The 20949-nt window shown below is 44.2% G+C and overlaps 3 protein-coding genes across 6 annotated transcripts in view; 1 reads left to right on the top strand and 2 right to left on the bottom strand.

Moving 5' to 3' along the window:
* The window catches only part of invs (inversin), a 60903-nt gene that overhangs the window by 35496 nt on the left and 4458 nt on the right, over window positions 1–20949 (bottom strand).
* LOC308083182 (uncharacterized protein) lies at window positions 264–11639 on the top strand. 4 transcript variants are annotated; one of them, XM_080425375.1, is made up of 9 exons: window positions 264–465; window positions 1829–1862; window positions 2218–2621; window positions 2959–3085; window positions 3627–3674; window positions 3820–3914; window positions 4045–4173; window positions 4478–4573; window positions 4779–5259. In XM_080425375.1, the coding sequence occupies exons 4-9, from the start codon at window positions 3069–3071 to the stop codon at window positions 5009–5011; spliced, it is 618 nt and encodes a 205-aa protein (XP_080281501.1). In that variant the 5' UTR covers window positions 264–465; window positions 1829–1862; window positions 2218–2621; window positions 2959–3068; the 3' UTR covers window positions 5012–5259. The 4 variants fall into 4 exon arrangements, with proteins under 4 accessions (XP_080281501.1, XP_080281504.1, XP_080281503.1 ...); XM_080425378.1 differs by adding an exon at window positions 10906–11639 and having other exon boundaries at window positions 264–2621; window positions 4779–4975; XM_080425377.1 differs by having other exon boundaries at window positions 1829–2621.
* LOC308084486 (uncharacterized protein) lies at window positions 15187–18898 on the bottom strand (the record flags this gene model as incomplete). Its single annotated transcript, XM_080427150.1, has 5 exons — window positions 15187–15218; window positions 16803–17472; window positions 17594–17703; window positions 17828–17899; window positions 18745–18898. 5 exons carry the CDS (start codon window positions 18896–18898, stop codon window positions 15187–15189), a joined length of 1038 nt encoding a protein of 345 aa, XP_080283276.1.

A 20949-nucleotide genomic window follows, 5' to 3' on the forward strand; every position in this document is an offset into this window, starting at 1 on the left:
TTTATCCTTCAACTTCAGCCGATCTACAAGCTCACAACTTGCAGATCGGCTGTTTGCCTCTTTCTTATATTATTTGAGAATTTGGCCAATGTTTGACAAAAATTTTTTTGTATAGTTTGTTGATTACTCTTGATGCAGCAATGGTCTTTTTATTTGCTATATTTTTACTTTTTCATTTATTAAAAAGGTTACTTAAATTGTCCCTTCACTGTCATCTGGGGACCCCCCCCCCCCCCCCAGAAAAAAAAATCATGTGGGGACCCCTGGCTGGTCCCGATCCACAGGTTGAGTACCACTGACCCAAAATTGCGTCAACATTACAAAGGGGTTAGGCGGAGGCGGAGCTTATCCGTTTTGAACACACACTCAGACGGACCGGGGAGCTGCAGGAAGTCGAACTAACGGCTCAGGAGGAGCGAACCTTACAGACATGGATGTTTCCATGCTTCTAATCTACTATAACAGGTAAATTGAATTAGTTTATGGAATTAAAATGTTGTCCAACTTGTTAGTTCATGACCGTGGCGTGTATTTGCCCGAGTATAGCCCTGAAACATGACTGTCATATATGATATGATAGTCATGACGAAACTTCAACCTGGTGTTTGCACTTTCAACTTTACGGTCCTTACATCTAAATAAACGTTCAGATTTCAAATATAAAGTGCTTAACCCATGGCCACGGATGTTACAATTATATATGGTATCTCAGAAGTACCCGTATTTTCCGTATTGTTTAATAAAAAGCATTTTCATCCGATCGATGGCCATTTCCTCATAGAGTTATAACGTATGTAGAGTGCAATACACTTCCCAACCGATAGGGTCACAGTTAGCATATGGCGAAAAACCTAAGAAAATGGCCACCGATCGGATTAAAATGCTTTTTATTGAACAATACGGAAGATACGTGTACATCTGAGGGTCCGTACATACTTGTAACATTCGTGGCCATGAGGTCAGCACTTTATATTTGGAATCTGAACGTTTATGTGGATGTACGGGCTATAAATGGAGAAAGTGCAAACACTAGTTTGCAGTTTATCCATGACGCTCGTGGTCCATGGCTATAAGGCAGGCCTGACTCGCAAATTTTGAAACTAGTCGTTGGTAGAAACATATTTACACAACATTAAAATATAATTGTATCCAAGTGATGTTTATAATTAGTAAATCAATAAGTCTGATTAAGTACTTTAGCCCTATTTTATACTTTTGTCGTACAACAGCGTTGCTTAAAAAAATCGCCAATCTACAAGCTCACAACCTGTTGATTTTACTATTTTTATTAAGAAGAAAACCCCGACTGGATCTGTGGATCCGGATCTTCAAATAGTAAAATCAGCAGGAAGTTGACATTTTTATTCAAAAAATAAACAGTACTGGGTTTGGTGATGTTCTATATTGTCTGAATTAGCTTTGATTGTGTTTGTTTATGTGCTAAAATAGTGACTTTGAGAGCTGTTTCAGCGTACAATGTAAGTCAATGAGGAGCATATTTTGAATGATCAATTTCTAATCAATGGAGCAATTATATTTGATTTCTTGTCCTCCTTTGGAGTTACATCATGGCAAGGTAAATACACAACACAAACCTCTACCAAAGTGGTCTTGCCCTTTTAAGCACTATCGCTTTAAACATGGAAGCCATGCCAGAACCACGCAATTTAAAAAACATAATTTACCATTATAAATCCTAACCAAACAGTAAAGAAATACCACATCACACTGGGCAGAAAAAAGTGTTACACTGGCATTCACCTCATTAGAGCTATTTGGATGCAGTAACCTATGTTAAACCTATGTTAAATCTGTGCTCCTTCTCCAGGTGTTTTTGGGTCTTCCTCTGCTCCGTTTGCCTGGTGCGTTCCATGTTAATGTTTAATTATTGCTGTTTTGTTTCTCCTGAATGTGTGACTAATCCTGCTCCACTTTCTCCTTATCAGCTGTACCTCCACTGTTAAGTTTCTAAGATACAAAGTCATCCCTCCATAGACTGCCCTATTCATGATAATTAAAACTTGTATCTGATTGCATTTAATGGCATTCTCCCACTATGCTTTCAAAAACTAAATGATAAAACAAATGTCATTTATCTATAGACACAGGTATCTGTACACCTTCACTTGTCTTTATGAGGGGATCTACTAATATTTCCTATAACTAATTAATTAAAGTCTAACACATCAATCTTCTTCTTCTTGCGTATGTCATCAGATCCTCAGCTCCGTTGCAGCAAGCCAGTCCAGCGTCTCGTCATCCAGGTTCATCAGGCCTAGGTCGCCATGTGGTGGGCGGTGTTTCGGGCAGCTGGTCATGATGTGTTCCACAGTCTTTAGGGGGTCTCCAGGTTCACAGTGGGCACTGTCCGAGAGGCCCCACTGTTGCATTGCTTCACCGAAGCGTCCCACGCTTGTCCTCAGGCGGTTGAGGGTTGTCCACTGCTTACGGGGCAGGTGCTGGCCAGGGACATCTGTGGGATCCTCGATGTAGTTGTGAAGCCTAGATGGTTCTGCTGCTTTCCACTGTTCCCTCCACCTTGCCTTGCTAGTCTGCAGTCTAACACATCAATGTTAGACTGTTTCTCTTCAAACAACATCAACACTTCACTGATACTCTTGGTAAATAAGTTTGCTATACTATTTGAAAATGGTGCCAACATGACAACTGTTTAGTTCAGGACATGGCTATGTTTAACAACGTGATACACTATCTGGTCATAATAGATCTTGGGATAACAACTCTACTTTCAAGCAGACAGAATGTTTACAGCTGTCTAGATGTACTTAAATCATTAATTGATCTGTTAATTATTTATGCGTGTACAGTATTTACAGTCTGTTCTTTCTATTGAATATAGTCATTCCAGAATTTTACTTCCCCTTAGTGGGTGTGTATTGTGTTTTCTACCATATAAAAAGGCGACATTTGACATGTAATTGTGGTTGTGGTTGTTAGGACACCGATGACCTTCCAGACATGTCCCACCTCTCCATTGGGATCCTGACCGTGGTTCCTGAAGACAGCCCGGCTTCTCCTCACTCACTGCACTTGGACTCTTCACTATCATGCATCGTCTTGGAAGGTACAACAGTGATGACCTTCAAAGTCTCCCACATGCCATCTGCCTACTGTTTGGACTGATTTACGCACTGAATTTGGAGTACCCCAAATCAATGAAGAACACCTTTGATTTTATTCAAAGAGTTCTTCTCTCACTTGGACATAAATCCCTAAAACCCAAAATACAATCTCTCAAAAACTGATGGAGTTAGTGATTGTTAAGATTAGAATAACCACTGGATTAATGCAGGCACTTTGATTGTTTAGCTTTGAATAACCATCAATTTAATGCAGACACTTTAATTTTGATTGTTACGGTTATAATAACCATTGATTTATTGCACTCATTTTGATTTTTGTATTGCTAAGGTTATAATTGAATATAAATTGAATTTATTTGTGACTTGTATTACATTCCACATTACTTTTGATTGGTCTATCTAAAATCCACAATGCATTGCATAAAGGCATAGCTATTTTTTAAAGATCTTTGACAGACTACAAACTAAGGTTACTTTTCTATGTCTCTGCAACCTTGTGATACCTTCTACCCCGATTTACAGCCATACCCTCCAGCCTCTTCTACACAGGCCTGCCGACCTGTTGATGAGGTATGTTTTCTTTAGATTTAACCCATGTAGACCTACAAGCTCTTAGCACAGCACTCGGTGCTGCGCTATGAGCTTGTATAGTAGCCTATAGTTTTGATGATTTTTGACCAAGTACAATTAAGGGCCTTTTGTCTTTTCTGCACAGCCGTATGCAGCTACATATGGACTTGGATCAGTGGAACCAAGAAACACCCAGTGTACTGCAACCTCCATCTCCGTCCAGTGATGCTCCAGTAGAAGGTGTGGTTCCTCAGCTAAGTGTCAGCAGACTTGGCACTGTTGTCCTTCAAATTCAGGATTCATAGATGAGTTTTGCTTTTTTTTTAAAAACTTTTCTTTACAGTTTTTGACGTGCTTTCAATCTTTCTAGGTCAACCAAATCCATCTGACCAGAGCATACCAGAGGGTCAAGGGTGGCAGCCTTGCGACTCTTGTCGGTCTGAGGTGGAGAAGCTCCAGCTCCAGTTGAGGAGGATAACCACTGTGCTCTCCAGTATCAGTACGTTTTATTGCCTGTAATGTTGCAGTTTTCAGTTGTCTGCTAATTTCTTTGTCTCACTTGAAACTTTACTTTATCCTGTACCTCTTTTGTGAGTTCTCTGACATGACTGGAAAACATTGGTATCCCAAAATAAAACTGTTTTCTGTTTACTGAAGAGCTGGGGAGATCGACCCCTGCTACTGAACAAATACTCATCAATGACTGCTATCAGAATATACTGTAGAGCTTTGTAGAACAGTACTCAATCTTATTGTTTTACAAATACACTCAGTAGACTCAGATTTTTTTGTCTTTGTTCTAGGCTCTGAGAAACTAGACGCACTGAAGGGCTTTATCACCCTGGTCGGTGACCTAGAGTCTGGAGTGTCCAGTCTCGGGCAGCAGGAGCTATATCCAGGTATGGATGTATACGTTTGCCATACATTTCACACTGAACCTGACGTTCTTGGTAGCGAGTGATCCGTGTTGTGAGCTGCAACTAGATAGTGAAGTTTTCAGAAGGTCACAGTTGTCTGTTTTCATGGTGCACTGAGCGCAGAAAGGGGTCAATGTAGCTGATGTCTTAAAATGCAGTTTGTTAATTGCTCGCTCTCTATTCACAGGCTGTGGACAGATGATTTCATCTGTGCAGCTGGCAGCCATACACCAGCGTGCCAGGAAGGACTGCAAGAGGCTATTCCACGCCTTGTTCGAGGTGTTCTTCACCCATGAGGAGTGCCGCAATGCCGTCGTATACGGAAAGCATGGTGTCATCCCAGAGGGGAAGAACAAACTGGATGAGGCGAAGAGGCACTGTTCAGTAAGTATTTGTCACACCACTAGTTCCTCAGAGTAGTGTTATAGATGGCCAGTCAGTGGAGTTGGTAACCACTTATAGACAGACATGCAAAAGTGTCACTTTTCAGCTACAGTCACCTTTTTGAACTCAAATAGGGCAATTGTGTGACACCTGACCCGAAAGAAAACAACATGTTGTCACCTTTTTCACCTCGGGCTGTTTGCATGCCTGTGTATACCACCTGTATACCACCCATAGACCACCTATAGACCACCTGTATACCACCTGTATACCACCTATAGTCCACCTGTATACCACCTATAGACCACCCGTATACCACCCATAGACCACCTAGAGACCACCTATAGTCCACCCGTATACCACCTAGAGACCACCTGTATACCACCCGTATACCACCTGTATACCACCTATAGACCACCCGTATACCACCCATAGACCACCTAGAGACCACCTATAGTCCACCCGTATACCACCTAGAGACCACCTAGAGACCACCTAGAGACCACCTAGAGACCACCTGTATACCACCTGTATACCACCCATAGACTCACCTCTTCAGACTCCACCTCAGCCCGTAGCACTTGCCCTCCTAGCCTTGATGACCTTGCAGGATTATGCAAAGGACAGATACCAGGTCATTGTTGACCTGGCATCCTATAAATGCTGAGTCCACCTAGAGTCCACCTCTAGACCACCTGTATACCACCTGTATACCACCTAGAGACCACCCATAGACCACCTAGAGACCACCTGTATACCACCCATAGACCACCCGTATACCACCTAGAGACCACCTAGAGACCACCTGTATACCACCTGTAGACCACCTGTAGACCACCTGTATACCACCTGTAGACCACCTGTATACCACCTGTATACCACCTATAGACCACCTGTATACCACCACCTGTATACCACCCGTATACCACCTGTATACCACCTATAGACCACCCGTATACCACCTAGAGACCACCTAGAGACCACCTGTAGACCACCTGTATACCACCTGTATACCACCTAGAGACCACCTATAGTCCACCTGTATACCACCTGTATACCACCTATAGACCACCTGTATACCACCCATAGACCACCTGTATACCACCTAGAGACCACCTATAGTCCACCTGTATACCACCCGTATACCACCCATAGACCACCTATAGACCACCTGTATACCACCTGTATACCACCTGTATACCACCCGTATACCACCTATAGTCCACCTGTATACCACCTATAGACCACCTGTATACCACCCGTATACCACCCATAGACCACCTAGAGACCACCTATAGTCCACCCGTATACCACCTAGAGACCACCTATAGTCCACCCGTATACCACCTAGAGACCACCTGTATACCACCTAGAGACCACCTATAGTCCACCCGTATACCACCTAGAGACCACCTATAGTCCACCCGTATACCACCTAGAGACCACCTGTATACCACCTAGAGACCACCTATAGTCCACCCGTATACCACCTAGAGACCACCTGTATACCACCTAGAGACCACCTAGAGACCACCTATAGTCCACCTGTATACCACCCGTATACCACCCATAGACCACCTATAGACCACCTGTATACCACCTGTATACCACCTATAGACCACCCGTATACCACCTATAGTCCACCTGTGTACCACCTATAGACCACCCGTATACCACCCATAGACCACCTAGAGACCACCTATAGTCCACCCGTATACCACCTAGAGACCACCTATAGTCCACCCGTATACCACCTAGAGACCACCTGTATACCACCTAGAGACCACCTATAGTCCACCTGTATACCACCTGTATACCACCCGTATACCACCCATAGACCACCTGTATACCACCTGTATACCACCTATAGACCACCTGTATACCACCCATAGACCACCTAGAGACCACCTAGAGACCACCTAGAGACCACCTAGAGACCACCTGTATACCACCCGTAGACCACCTGTAGACCACCTAGAGACCACCTAGAGTCCACCTAGAGTCCACCTAGAGTCCACCTCTAGACCACCTGTATACCACCCGTATACCACCTGTATACCACCTAGAGACCACCCATAGACCACCTAGAGACCACCTGTATACCACCCATAGACCACCCGTATACCACCTAGAGACCACCTAGAGACCACCTGTATACCACCTGTAGACCACCTGTAGACCACCTGTATACCACCTGTAGACCACCTGTATACCACCTGTATACCACCTATAGACCACCTGTATACCACCACCTGTATACCACCCGTATACCACCTGTATACCACCTATAGACCACCCGTATACCACCTAGAGACCACCTAGAGACCACCTGTAGACCACCTGTATACCACCTGTATACCACCTAGAGACCACCTATAGTCCACCTGTATACCACCTGTATACCACCTATAGACCACCTGTATACCACCCATAGACCACCTGTATACCACCTAGAGACCACCTATAGTCCACCTGTATACCACCCGTATACCACCCATAGACCACCTGTATACCACCTGTATACCACCTGTATACCACCCGTATACCACCTATAGTCCACCTGTATACCACCTATAGACCACCTGTATACCACCCGTATACCACCCATAGACCACCTAGAGACCACCTATAGTCCACCCGTATACCACCTAGAGACCACCTATAGTCCACCCGTATACCACCTAGAGACCACCTGTATACCACCTAGAGACCACCTATAGTCCACCCGTATACCACCTAGAGACCACCTATAGTCCACCCGTATACCACCTAGAGACCACCTGTATACCACCTAGAGACCACCTATAGTCCACCCGTATACCACCTAGAGACCACCTGTATACCACCTAGAGACCACCTAGAGACCACCTATAGTCCACCTGTATACCACCCGTATACCACCCATAGACCACCTATAGACCACCTGTATACCACCTGTATACCACCTATAGACCACCCGTATACCACCTATAGTCCACCTGTGTACCACCTATAGACCACCCGTATACCACCCATAGACCACCTAGAGACCACCTATAGTCCACCCGTATACCACCTAGAGACCACCTATAGTCCACCCGTATACCACCTAGAGACCACCTGTATACCACCTAGAGACCACCTATAGTCCACCTGTATACCACCTGTATACCACCCGTATACCACCCATAGACCACCTGTATACCACCTGTATACCACCTATAGACCACCTGTATACCACCCATAGACCACCTAGAGACCACCTAGAGACCACCTAGAGACCACCTATAGACCACCTGTATACCACCCGTAGACCACCTGTAGACCACCTAGAGACCACCTAGAGTCCACCTAGAGACCACCTAGAGTCCACCTATAGACCACCTGTATACCACCCGTATACCACCTGTATACCACCCATAGACCACCCGTATACCACCCATAGACCACCTAGAGACCACCTGTATACCACCTATAGACCACCTGTATACCACCTAGAGACCACCTGTATACCACCTGTATACCACCTGTATACCACCTATAGACCACCTGTATACCACCTATAGACCACCTGTATACCACCTATAGACCACCTGTATACCACCTATAGACCACCCGTATACCACCTATAGTCCACCTGTATACCACCTATAGACCACCCGTATACCACCCATAGACCACCTAGAGACCACCTATAGTCCACCCGTATACCACCTAGAGACCACCTATAGTCCACCCGTATACCACCTATAGACCACCCGTATACCACCCATAGACCACCTAGAGACCACCTATAGTCCACCCGTATACCACCTAGAGACCACCTATAGTCCACCCGTATACCACCTAGAGACCACCTGTATACCACCTAGAGACCACCTATAGTCCACCTGTATACCACCCATAGACCACCTATAGACCACCTGTATACCACCTATAGACCACCTGTATACCACCCATAGACCACCTAGAGACCACCTGTAGACCACCTAGAGACCACCTAGAGTCCACCTAGAGACCACCTAGAGTCCACCTATAGACCACCTGTATACCACCCGTATACCACCTGTATACCACCTAGAGACCACCCATAGACCACCTAGAGACCACCTGTATACCACCCATAGACCACCCGTATACCACCCGTATACCACCTGTAGACCACCTAGAGACCACCTAGAGTCCACCTAGAGACCACCTAGAGTCCACCTATAGACCACCTGTATACCACCCGTATACCACCTGTATACCACCTAGAGAACACCCATAGACCACCTAGAGACCACCTGTATACCACCTATAGACCACCTGTATACCACCTAGAGACCACCTGTATACCACCTATAGACCACCTGTATACCACCTGTATACCACCTATAGACCACCTGTATACCAACTATAGACCACCCGTATACCGCCTATAGTCCACCTGTATACCACCTATAGACCACCCGTATACCACCCATAGACCACCTCGAGACCACCTAGAGACCACCTATAGTCCACCCGTATACCACCTAGAGACCACCTATAGTCCACCCGTATACCACCTAGAGACCACCTGTATACCACCTAGAGTCCACCTAGAGACCACCTAGAGTCCACCTGTATACCACCCGTATACCACCTGTATACCACCTAGAGACCACCCATAGACCACCTAGAGACCACCCATAGACCACCCATATACCACCCATATACCACCCATAGACCACCTAGAGACCACCCATAGACCACCCATAGACCACCCATAGACCACCCGTATACCACCCATAGACCACCCAGAGACCACCTAGAGACCACCTAGAGACCACCTGTATACCACCTGTATACCACCCATAGACCACCCATAGACCACCTATAGACCACCTATAGTCCACCTGTATACCACCTGTAGACCACCTGTATACCACCTGTATACCACCTGTATACCACCTATAGACCACCCGTATACCACCTAGAGACCACCTAGAGACCACCTAGAGACCACCTGTAGACCACCTATAGACCACCTGTATACCACCTAGAGACCACCTAGAGACCACCTATAGTCCACCTGTATGCCACCCGTATACCACCCATAGACCACCTATAGACTACCTGTATACCACCTAGAGACCACCTATAGTCCACCTGTATACCACCTGTATACCACCCGTATACCACCCATAGACCACCTATAGTCCACCTGTATACAGACATGCAAAAGTGTCACTTTTCAGCTACAGTCACCTTTTTGAACTCAAATAGGGCAATTGTGTGACACCTGACCCGAAAGAAAACAACATGTTGTCACCTTTTTCACCTCGGGCTGTTTGCATGCTTGTATAGATATATATCTTGGGGTATCTTGTGACAATGTATACACATGTCTGTCTTACTGTGTTGTGTTTTTAGGGCTTTTATTTCGGGGGACGGGCGTGCTATAACAATTAAACTTAAAAATATGATACATTCGGAATAAATAGCCTCCAAGTAAAATTTGCAGAGAGCAAGGAGGCTGCCAAGGGCCCCTCCCCTCCCCTCATAACCAGTTGATCAGCTGTAAACTCTGTCTACACAGACTGTGGCAGGCACAGGGCTCCAGAGTGCGACCTGCCTATTGTGCTGTATGTGCGAGTTAAATCTGATTTCGAACCACCTCTGGAGGTGGTTTCAAATCAGATTTCAACTCAGATTTCAACTCGGATGTGTGCATTTAGACTGATTTAACCAGAATCTCCTGTTGACTAGTTGAGCACAATTTCCTAAATTAATATTTAAAAAAAGTTTAGGTTGGAGTCAGGTGCTGGTGAAAGTGTATGCAATGCTTTAGATGCTCATTTCAAATTCCAGTCCAGTCTTTTAGCCAACCCGCACTGGCTGCTGCAGATTAAGTGTCTTTGTGTTTTATATGTATACAAAATTGAGTGTTTAAATCCCATGTGCTTTCTTGTTATCTTATCTTTCAGCTGCTGCTCAACGATCGGACCGAAAATTAACCCAGTTGAACTATGAAAAGACGGTCAAGTCTTGGCTGCAGTTTGCGCCTGGCCGTCAGGGAGGCATCCCGAGGAATGCTCTGGAGCAGCAGGGACCGGATCTGGATGCAGGTGGCACCTCTGCAGGTTCCCTCCCTCCCTGAAGGGATTAACCCATTACAACCGGGACAGCGTTTTGCGTTTGAACTTCAACCATTTTTTCTTTTCTTTAACCCATCTAGACCGGGACAGCGTTTTGCGTTTGAACTTGGACCTTTTTTTCTTTTCTTTTTATAAAAAACAACTCAAAAAAAATCGTGAAAATGAATATTTTGTCCCCGATTCTGTCTTCTAAATACTTCTTCCAAATCTGTGGTTCTCAAATTTTTCCATGTCAAGGACCCCCAAAATCACATGTATTTGGACGCAGACCCCCACCTAGAAAAATATCTTTCCAGGGACCCCCAGAAACAGATTTCAGTTACAAAAGTTTCCTTTGAAAAATATATATTCAAAGATTTGAACAAATGTTTACGATTTTTCAAAAATAGCAGATCTATCATTTAGAAGACATTCACAGAATCGGGTCAAAATATCCAAATGCTTGCAGACATTTTCACGATTTCTTTCATAAATAGCAGATCTACAATCTTGTATATGTTCTATATGTCATCTGTTAAAGCATAAAAACAATGGTTAAAGCAGTTCAACGCAGGTCTAAATGCCTTGGTTCAATAAATGTGAAGATTCAAATCATATTGTCTGTCTTTATTTTTATATTTTCACATTTTGGGAAATGTAAGGTAATTTTGAACAAGATGTAGCCTTACATATCAGCATACATAATTTAAAATGTACATGCAGATTACCATTAGGTTGTTGGATGATCAGGATCAATATTGATTCCTAATATGATTCAGTATAATCCAATTAATAAATTAAATCAGTGTTCGATTCCTGATGTTGATTCAACATAAAATCAACTAAAATGTGCATGCAGATTACCATTTAGATGATGGTTGAATCAATGTTGATTCCTAATGTTGATTCAACATTAAATCAACTAAAATGTGCATGCAGATTACCATTTAGATGATGGTTGAATCAATATTGAGTCATAACGTTGATTCAACATAAAATCAACTAAAATCAGCATGCAGAATACCATTTAGATGATGGTTGAATCAACGTTGATATAGTGTTAGTTAGTGGTTGAAACCCAACGTTGAATCAAATAATAATGGCGTTGTGATTTCAGTACAGTTTCAACGTTGAGATTGAACGTTGAGTCAACCGTTATGGCCGACTATTTTTCAACGTTGATTCACCCATATTTTGCTATCTGGGTGATATGTATTTTGGCCATTGGCCGCGGACCCCCATGTGAAAAGATGTTGTGCCAGGGACCCCCATAAGAGAAGATTTGTGTTGTTTAAAACCTTTTTTAAATTATTCAAAAATTCTCACAAATGGTGTCAGAAGTGGGATCCCATGTCACAGTACAGAGGCCACGATAAGAAGAGTGAAGAAGGAAAACGAGCAGGAGTCATCAGATGCCAGAGTCAACTCATCAGCTGACCCAAGGGCCATGGCAGCGGCGAATCCAGGGGGAAGGTGCGAGGAGTGTGGAGAGATGGGGAGGTCTGTTGTCCGGACGCGGGCAGACAGAGACAAGCCCATGGAGGGAGTCCTCGTGTCGGGAGTGGAGACCGAAGTGTATGTAGTACCTGCTTCAGCAGTTCCACCTGCAGATCGGCAAGATGAGGAGAGACTCTGACGAGGAAACCAGGGTGACCAGGGGTGCCAGACCCCAGAGAGAGCCACAAGTGGATCTCCCGATGTGTTTTAATGGACATTAAGGTAACTCCACACCAATCCTAGTCGGCCAGACTATTGCAGACTACTTTCAGACTGCAACAGACTGGCAAAAGATGGCAAAAGTTGTGCACAAAAAACAGCCCAAGCAGTCGGCCGACGGAGCATTTTCACATTGTCACAGCGCATGCGTCGCTCAGATAACATGTAATAATTATCCAAACCAGTAGGTGGCAGCAGTCTGCAGGAACTCAGGAGACCGGAAGCTAGCCAGCCGACCAGTGACCACAACGCGACCACAACAACAACAGCTCACCCAGGGCATGTAGTTCTAGTCGTAGACGAGACGTACATACACGTAGTACTGCTTTGCTTTGGAGTTGATCACAGTGTAGGAATTGAGAGTTGAGAAAATGGTATCTAGTTTAAAACTGCAACGGGTGATGTCTCTGGCTTTTCTAGGCGTGCTCCTACATCAGAGGCTGGCGAAAGGGAAAAAAAAAAAGACGAAGGTTACTAAAAAGAAATGGGTGAGGTCGTGGATTCTGCGGAAACAAGCACAAGGGGCTTTCCCGAACCTCTGCCAAGAGCTGGAAAATAACGAACCATCCGATTTTAAGAACGTTTCCCGGCTTTTTCCCGAGCAGTTCCATTGATTGACCGAGCTAGTCGCTCCGTTAATCCGCAGGAAAAACACAAATTACCGTGACAGCATCTCAGTACCAGAGCGGCTCATGATCACCCTGCGCTACTTGGCAACCGGTAAGCAACCAACGCCTTTTGTTATTTTTTTTACCATCTGCAGTTACTGTTGTCTTTTTGTATGTCAGCCCTTACTTATTTATTGTCTGCGCCTACTAACAAGCAAATTATGTGTGTTCACATTTACAGGGGAGTCCTTCCAGAGCCTTACATACCAGTTCCGAGTAGGATTATCAACAGTTGCCGAGATAATCCCTGAAACTTGTGGAGCAATCTACCAGGTTTTAAAGGAGAAATACCTAAAGGTAATTTTTTTTAAATTATTTGATCCAAATGCTATAAGCTAATTTTCATCTGTAGTCCCTCCCTGGGCTGGCTGTAAAAAGTGGTGATATAACTATCAATGCATAGTACAGGAGACATAACAATTACAGTAAAATTCTAAACGTCAAAGCATGCAGCTACTGGAGTAAGCTTTGATCAGGCATGATATTATCAACAGTAATTGTAGGGAAACATTACCATAGGCATTTGATAATGGTTTAGGAATCTTTGTTTACATTTACAGGAGGCCATAGTTGCTTCCTATGGGCTGTGAACCCAATATCAATATATATATTTTTTTTCATTTCACTTCTACTCCACTACATCTCTGATGAAAATATTGTACTTTTACGCCACTACACTTATTTGAAAACTTTAGTTACGGTTTAGATTTGTATTACTAAATATACGTTAACCACTTATATTAACTATTGTTTTCTGCATTCACAGTGCCCTGACACCGTGGAAGAGTGGCAGAAAGTAGCTGATGGATTCCAGGCTCAGTGGAACTTCCCAAACTGCCTAGGTGCTCTAGATGGTAAACATGTCACCATTCGCGCCCCACCCAGAAGTGGTTCGACATTCTTCAACTACAAGCACACATTTTCCATAGTGCTGATGGCACTGGTGGACAGTGATTACAGATTCCTGTACGTTGATGTGGGTTGCAATGGGAGGATTTCAGATGGTGGAGTGTTTGCCGGATGCACACTTCATGATGCCCTGGAGAGGAGGACATGCCACATCCCTGCACCTGCACCTCTCCCTGCATCTGACCAGCTTGCTCCTTACACCATCGTGGCAGATGCAGCATTTCCCCTGAAGGAGTACATCATGAAGCCGTATCCGGAACGCAGGCTAACTACTGAGAAGCGTGTCTTCAACTACAGGCTGTCACGCGCTCGGAGGGTGGTAGAAAATGCTTTTGGCATCCTTGCTAACCGTTTTCAGGTCCTTTTCACAACCATGCCCATTCAGGACACTGCAAAAGTTGAGGCTGTTGTTCTGGCTTGCTGCGCTCTGCACAACTTCCTGCGCACTGAGGGCGGTAACCTGTACATGGAGGGAATAGTGGATCGTGAAGGTCCCAATCACGTCACTGTTCCAGGAAGATGGAGACAAGACCCTAGCCTACGACAGGCCGGGATGCCACGCAACAACAATGCAAAAGCAAACGCCAAGCGGCACCGAGAGGACCTATGCCATTATTTCAATTCTGATGTCGGGGCGGTGCCTTTTCAGTGGGACAAGATTTAGTTCCTTGTGTGATTTACGTTGTCCTCCCAGTACTGATTTTGAATTACTTTGCTGTTGACTGTGTGAAACAAAATAAACCTTTGCATCATACCCCTGTTCATTATTTCCTTTTAAACACTTGAGCCCTGGGTTGGGTAAAATATGAAGGATGCATGGCTGTTTTAAATAACACTTTCACGGTTTTCCGATTCCAAGTTCAGAGGATACTGTCAGAGGGAAGAACATAATTATGTAGAACAAATTAAGAGTGGTAAACTTAAGTGCCATTTATTTTAGGAACTGAACATAGTACAATATTTCCAAAAGCTAAAAACAGCTTACTCCTGGTAATGTTAAAGTGCCTTAATGCTTCATACAGTATTACATCTTGGTCTTCCCCTGGACAACATGAGTCAAACAGCCATAGTGTTTACTATATATATATATATTGCACATATATCTGTTAACCCAGTGTAGCTATATATGGGAAGTCACTATGAGTAACTGAAAGAAGAAACAGATAGATATTTTCAGCAAACAAATCCATAGTGACATAGCACATTAAGTGTTTATCAACCTTTTTGGTGCCAAGGCACACCTGGCATAGCCAAAAAAATCCAAGGGCACACCTAGATATACGGTGTGTGTGTGTGTATATATACATGCAAAAGTGTCACTTTTCAGCTACAGTCACCCTTTTGAACCCAAATAGGGCAATTGTGTGACACCTGACCACAACATGTTGTCACCTTTTTCACCTCGGGCTGTTTGCATGCCTGTATATAGCTGGAGCTCTCATCTTGTAGTAATAATGAGTGCCAAAGCATGTACCCTGTGCCCCCTATACAGTACCAGGTAGGACAACATATTAGCATTCCTATGGGTGATGGTCGCTACACGGAATGGACTCGGGCGTGGCTGTGTGTGAAACGGATGATGGCCGTATCGATTGACGGACGATCGCCGCTATTGTTCTCGAGGGGCTGGGTTCACACAGGGTTAATCATAAAGACATACAAATGGGTCCACATGTACAGAGTTACAAACTTGCAAGGGTCCATTTATATCGAAAATTACAAAAATATGATTGCAAGCCAGTCTTTCATTAATGGCATAGGTAAAAGAATCTACTGCAATGGACATTACGGTCATTTAGCATACGCTTTTATTCAAAGAGACTTCAATTCATTGTAACTTGTATTTGTACTGCATACATGGCTGCTGGGTCGCAAGACAAATTTCAGTGTGAACTGACAATAAAGTATTATATCATATATAAGTGCAATAAGTGCTATCAACAATCAACATAGGTAGGCAAGAGTGGAAGCAGATGGCTTCACGGCTGCAGAGTGTACACCGGTTTCCGACCAGCACGCCTCGAGTAGACCAGACTTCCGATGCAGACAGTTTCGCAGCTGCAGAGAGCGCCAACAGGTGCCTAAAACAAGCAACTGAGAATATACCTAGCGCTAAGGTAAAAGTGCAATATACCAGCTACCTACTTTCTTAAACAGATGAGACATGTAGAAATACTCTGTTACAAGTAAAAGTCTGGAATTCAAAATGTACTTGAGTTAAAGTACAATAGTATTGGTATCATAATGTACTTGAGTTAAAGTACAAAAGTATTGGTATCATAATGTACTTCAAGTATCAAAAGTAGAAAGAACGGCAAACATACTTTGAAGTAAAGAACACAATAAATACAAACACATCTAGTAAAAGAAACAAACACCTCTAGTAAGAAAAACACATCTATATAGCTAAAATTGCCATGTGTTCACCACAAGTTTGTGTACACTCGCTCGTACTCAGATTGAGTGTCCAACTGGCTGGCACTAGCTGATTGAGTGTCTGGCTGGCTGGCACGATCTGATTGAGTGTTCGGCTGGCTGGCACGATCTGATTGAGTGTTCGGCTGGCTGGCACGATCTGATTGAGTGTTCGACGCAGGACACACAAGTCCAGTGGACTAAGCTCCCTCATTCTGTCTGCAAGTGCAGTGCAATAGTTTGCAATAGGGTCATTTTCTTTAATCGCACTGATGGTCGATGTGATGGCCCTGAGCAAGTTGGGCAGCTCTGAAGCGTCGGCAGAGTCATCTGGGTCCTCCTGAAGCCGGCGCCTCCTACGAGTGTTCCTACCTCTTGGCTCCCGACTCCTGGCAACAGAAGCACCAGTGGGTACTTCAGCGAGGGTAGAGTCCTCCAGGGGGACACTGGGCCTCTGCGTGGCTCGAGGTGTGCTTGTCAGAAACCGGTTGTCGCTCTCTGCAAAACTGTCGACCTCAGCAGTCTGGTCTACTTGAGGGGTGCTGGTTGGAAACCGGTTGTCACTCTCTGCGAAACTGTCGACCTCAGCAGTCTGGTCTACTTGAGGGGTGCAGGTTGGAAACGGGTTGGCACTCTCAGCCGTGAAGCCATCTGCCCTTGGCGTGCTGGTCAGAAACCGGTTGTCGGTCCCTGCATCTGCAGTCGATTCCTATAAGAAAAATACATTTGACATACACATTATATGCAGTACATTGTTGGGGATTTAAAACCCCTTTCCTACACACAGGGGTTCTATAAAATAAATTAATCAATAATTATAGCTCAGTTACCTGCGAGCTCAGGTTGGACACACTCAACATTCTTCTAGTGTGGGCCTCCAGGAACTGCAGCCTGTTCATGACCCACCGCTGCCTCCCCGTCATGGGGGCTGCACCACTCCCTGATTAAATTGACAAGGCATTTATAGGATACCAGGTAAACAATGAACTTAGCATCTATTTATATCACATTGTTAACAACATTGTGGTCAAGTAAAACAAGTCTAGGTAAGTCTGAGTCTTCACCTGATGGAGCCAGCTTCTTGTACCGCAAATACTGGGTGCGCAGGGAGTCCCACTTCTTCTTAAGTTCTTTTTCTGAAAGAAAAAGAAGTGATTTGATTATAATTAGAAAACATACATAACCAAGTCAGCCCTATATACATTTCTGCCATTTGAAGATAGCAGATCTACAAGCTCAAAATGCCACACATTGTGAGCTTGTAGATCTGCCATTTTCAAAAGATTTTTATGACCCTATATTTGTAAATCTGTCAAAAGGATATAAGAAAGCTAATGATAGCTTGCGTCTTTAAATGTTTGATCTCTTGAGCACACCTGTTACAAGTCTAGTGATAATTAGTTCATTGGCAATGAAAGCAACTACCCACATAATATAAGCCCTATATCCACAATACACGTACGCCCTAAAATGTGTCATTGACAAAAATGCACATGGCCGTATATGTGGACCCATCTGTCAAACTTAGCTAAAGATGGTGAGCGGCTACTCAGCTAGCCAATGATGCTAGAATAGACCTATGTGTAGGCTATTTTAATACGGTACAAAACGCACACATGGATAGTTCTGTCCATCCACAGCAGTGTTGGGCTTTAATACAAGCCGTCAATTCGTATGTATATTATTATTTATCGTGATAACCCGTCACTTCTCGAAGGCGAGAAGCGACGGGCTTAGTAGCTCATAGCAACAGTAGCACTGGGCTTAGCTCATAGCAACAGTAGCACTGGATAAACAAAACGGCAAATAGACAGCTTAGTAGCTGATAGCAACAGTAGCACTGGATAAACAAAACGGCAAATAGACAGCTTAGTAGCTCATAGCAACAGTAGCACTGGATAAACAAAACGGCAAATAGACAGCTTAGTAGCTCATAGCAACAGTAGCACTGGATAAACAAAACGGCAAATAGACAGCTTACCTGTGAGGTGAACTTCTGCCTCGATCTCCCTCCAGAGCCTTGACTTCACTATTCGGTTAGAATAGGCTTTGTCTGTGATATCGTACAGCGGCCTCCTCTCCTCCACCAGCTCAATAAAAGTTTCCTCCGCCTCCTCAGTCCACGTATTTGCCATTGCTATGCTAGACACATGAACATAGCAACTCCCTGTGTTGTCTTTTATTCTCTCTCGTTGGCTCACTTCCGTTTCTCTACTCGTGCTCTGATTTGTCTGACCAAACAAGCTAAACAGCCAATCAGGGTGCTCTACAGAGCCTTCACCCCCCTCCCTCCCCCCGCTTCACCACCCCACTGCTCTACAAGTCGGCTAAAAAGCTGAACATGTTCGGTCGGCTCTGGGTCGGCCGAAAAGGTCCCGACGGACCCACCGACGGACCCCTAACCGACTGGCCGACGCTTCCCGAAGCCAAATCGGCCCAAAGTCGGGCCGATTTGGATTGGTCTGGAGCCAGCTTTAAGGACAATGAACTACAACAAAGTGACCGTGAATGACAACTACAACGAGGTGTGAAGATGTCTCCCAGAGCCTCTACCAAGCCCATGCTGATTGAGGAGCTTGGAGAGGGGGGGAAGGGTGCGAGTGTCCCATAGCCTGCTCCAAGTGCCAGAGGATTGAGGAACTTGGAGAGGAGAGGGAAAATGTTGCGACTGAGTCTCCTGTGACCTTCCAAGGCATCCATGAGGATTGAGGAGCTTGGAGAGGGGGAGGGTAATGTAACAGAGAGGACCTCTGTTACTAATGTTTGGCACTTTATAGTATTTTGCACAGTTGTATTTTGCACATGATTTTATTATTGAATGATTATCATGAGGGGCAAGTGCAATGTGAAATGTATGAGTGCAAGAGAGAGTGTAATGCTAAGTCATCATAGAAAAGCTTAACATGTACCAAGTGGTTCTGTGGCCAGTGTAATTGGGCTGAACCAAGTCAGAATGGCAGAGGGGGGTTGTGATATACATTTGTAGTTGCTAAGGATAGTGTGGTTGTGTAATGTTGTAGTAGTGTGAAGAATTGGATTTATTTGTTGTTCATTGAAGTTTTAAGATAATTGATGTGGGTTATGTATTTATTGTATGGCTATTTATGTATATATGCTAGATAGAAAACAACCCTTGACATGGTGCAGTCCAAGCTCATTTGCTCAGCTGGCTATAAAAGGCTGCCAGTTGACATCAGTGGAGAGCTGTGAGTGAAGAGACAAACACCACCATGCCAAGGGTGCTGCACAGTCTATCCATATATGTTATTGGTGATGAATAAAACACCTACGGGTTAAACCCTACTCCAGGCCTCTGTACTGCTTCCAGCTGCAAGTCGGGCATTCTCACACCATATATGGGCATAGCAGTTGAATCTGTGGCTCTGGACAACCAGATCTCTGTATCTGACAGGCCTTGTACCTTTAAAAATGTCCATATATGGAGATCGCTGATGTCATATCAGTATATGCGGCTGCCCATATACACCTTTTGTGCCCATATATGGAGCTGATTGATTTGTTTGTGGCTGATGCCATGACAACACTTTGAGGTTAGACAACACACTCCATATTTGGGTGTAGGTGCATTGGGAACTCCTTTTATGGTTATGGCTGAATCAGAGTGACGTCAAAGGCCCTCCCATTAGCCAATTTTAATATAGGATGAGCGTTTATGTAAATTTTAGGGGTTTAAGAATTCATAATTTCAAAACCGTATGGAATATAAAGAAATCTGAGAAACGTTTTCCCCAGCTTGGTCCAAATATGCTTTGTCCAATTTCATGTCGATTGCTCAGAAGTATTAGGAGTAGTGAAAAAAATGATTTGGACAAAATTCTGATTCTGAAAAGCTACAGTATCTAGTCACAATAAGCGTGGCTTATTTGTATAGATTCATCCGGACCAACAGAACCCAGAAACCAAGGAACCTGAGAAGCGGTTGAGAGTATAAAGTATAACGGAACGTTTACATATACAAGGCACAAGTATGGTACTGTGATATTAATAATAATAACGATAATATCTCAAAGTTAACAAAATAAAAACAACTTTATTAGGGGAAAAAAACCTAAGAAAAGGCTAAGACAGCTAATGTGTAGGCAAATGTGATCAAATATACAATATTCGGCCATCACACACACACAAACACACACACACACACACACACACACACACAGTGCACGCA

This window comes from Gymnoscopelus braueri, assembly GCF_963280865.1.
Source record: "Gymnoscopelus braueri genome assembly, chromosome: 4".
Classification (NCBI taxonomy): domain Eukaryota; kingdom Metazoa; phylum Chordata; class Actinopteri; order Myctophiformes; family Myctophidae; genus Gymnoscopelus; species Gymnoscopelus braueri.

Coding starts and splice junctions, on each gene's coding strand:
- LOC308083182 (XM_080425377.1), top strand. Junction 3,675..3,819: donor CCTGCCGACCTGTTGATGAG/GTATGTTTTCTT, acceptor TTTTCTGCACAG/CCGTATGCAGCTACATATGG. Junction 3,915..4,044: donor CAGTGATGCTCCAGTAGAAG/GTGTGGTTCCTC, acceptor CAATCTTTCTAG/GTCAACCAAATCCATCTGAC.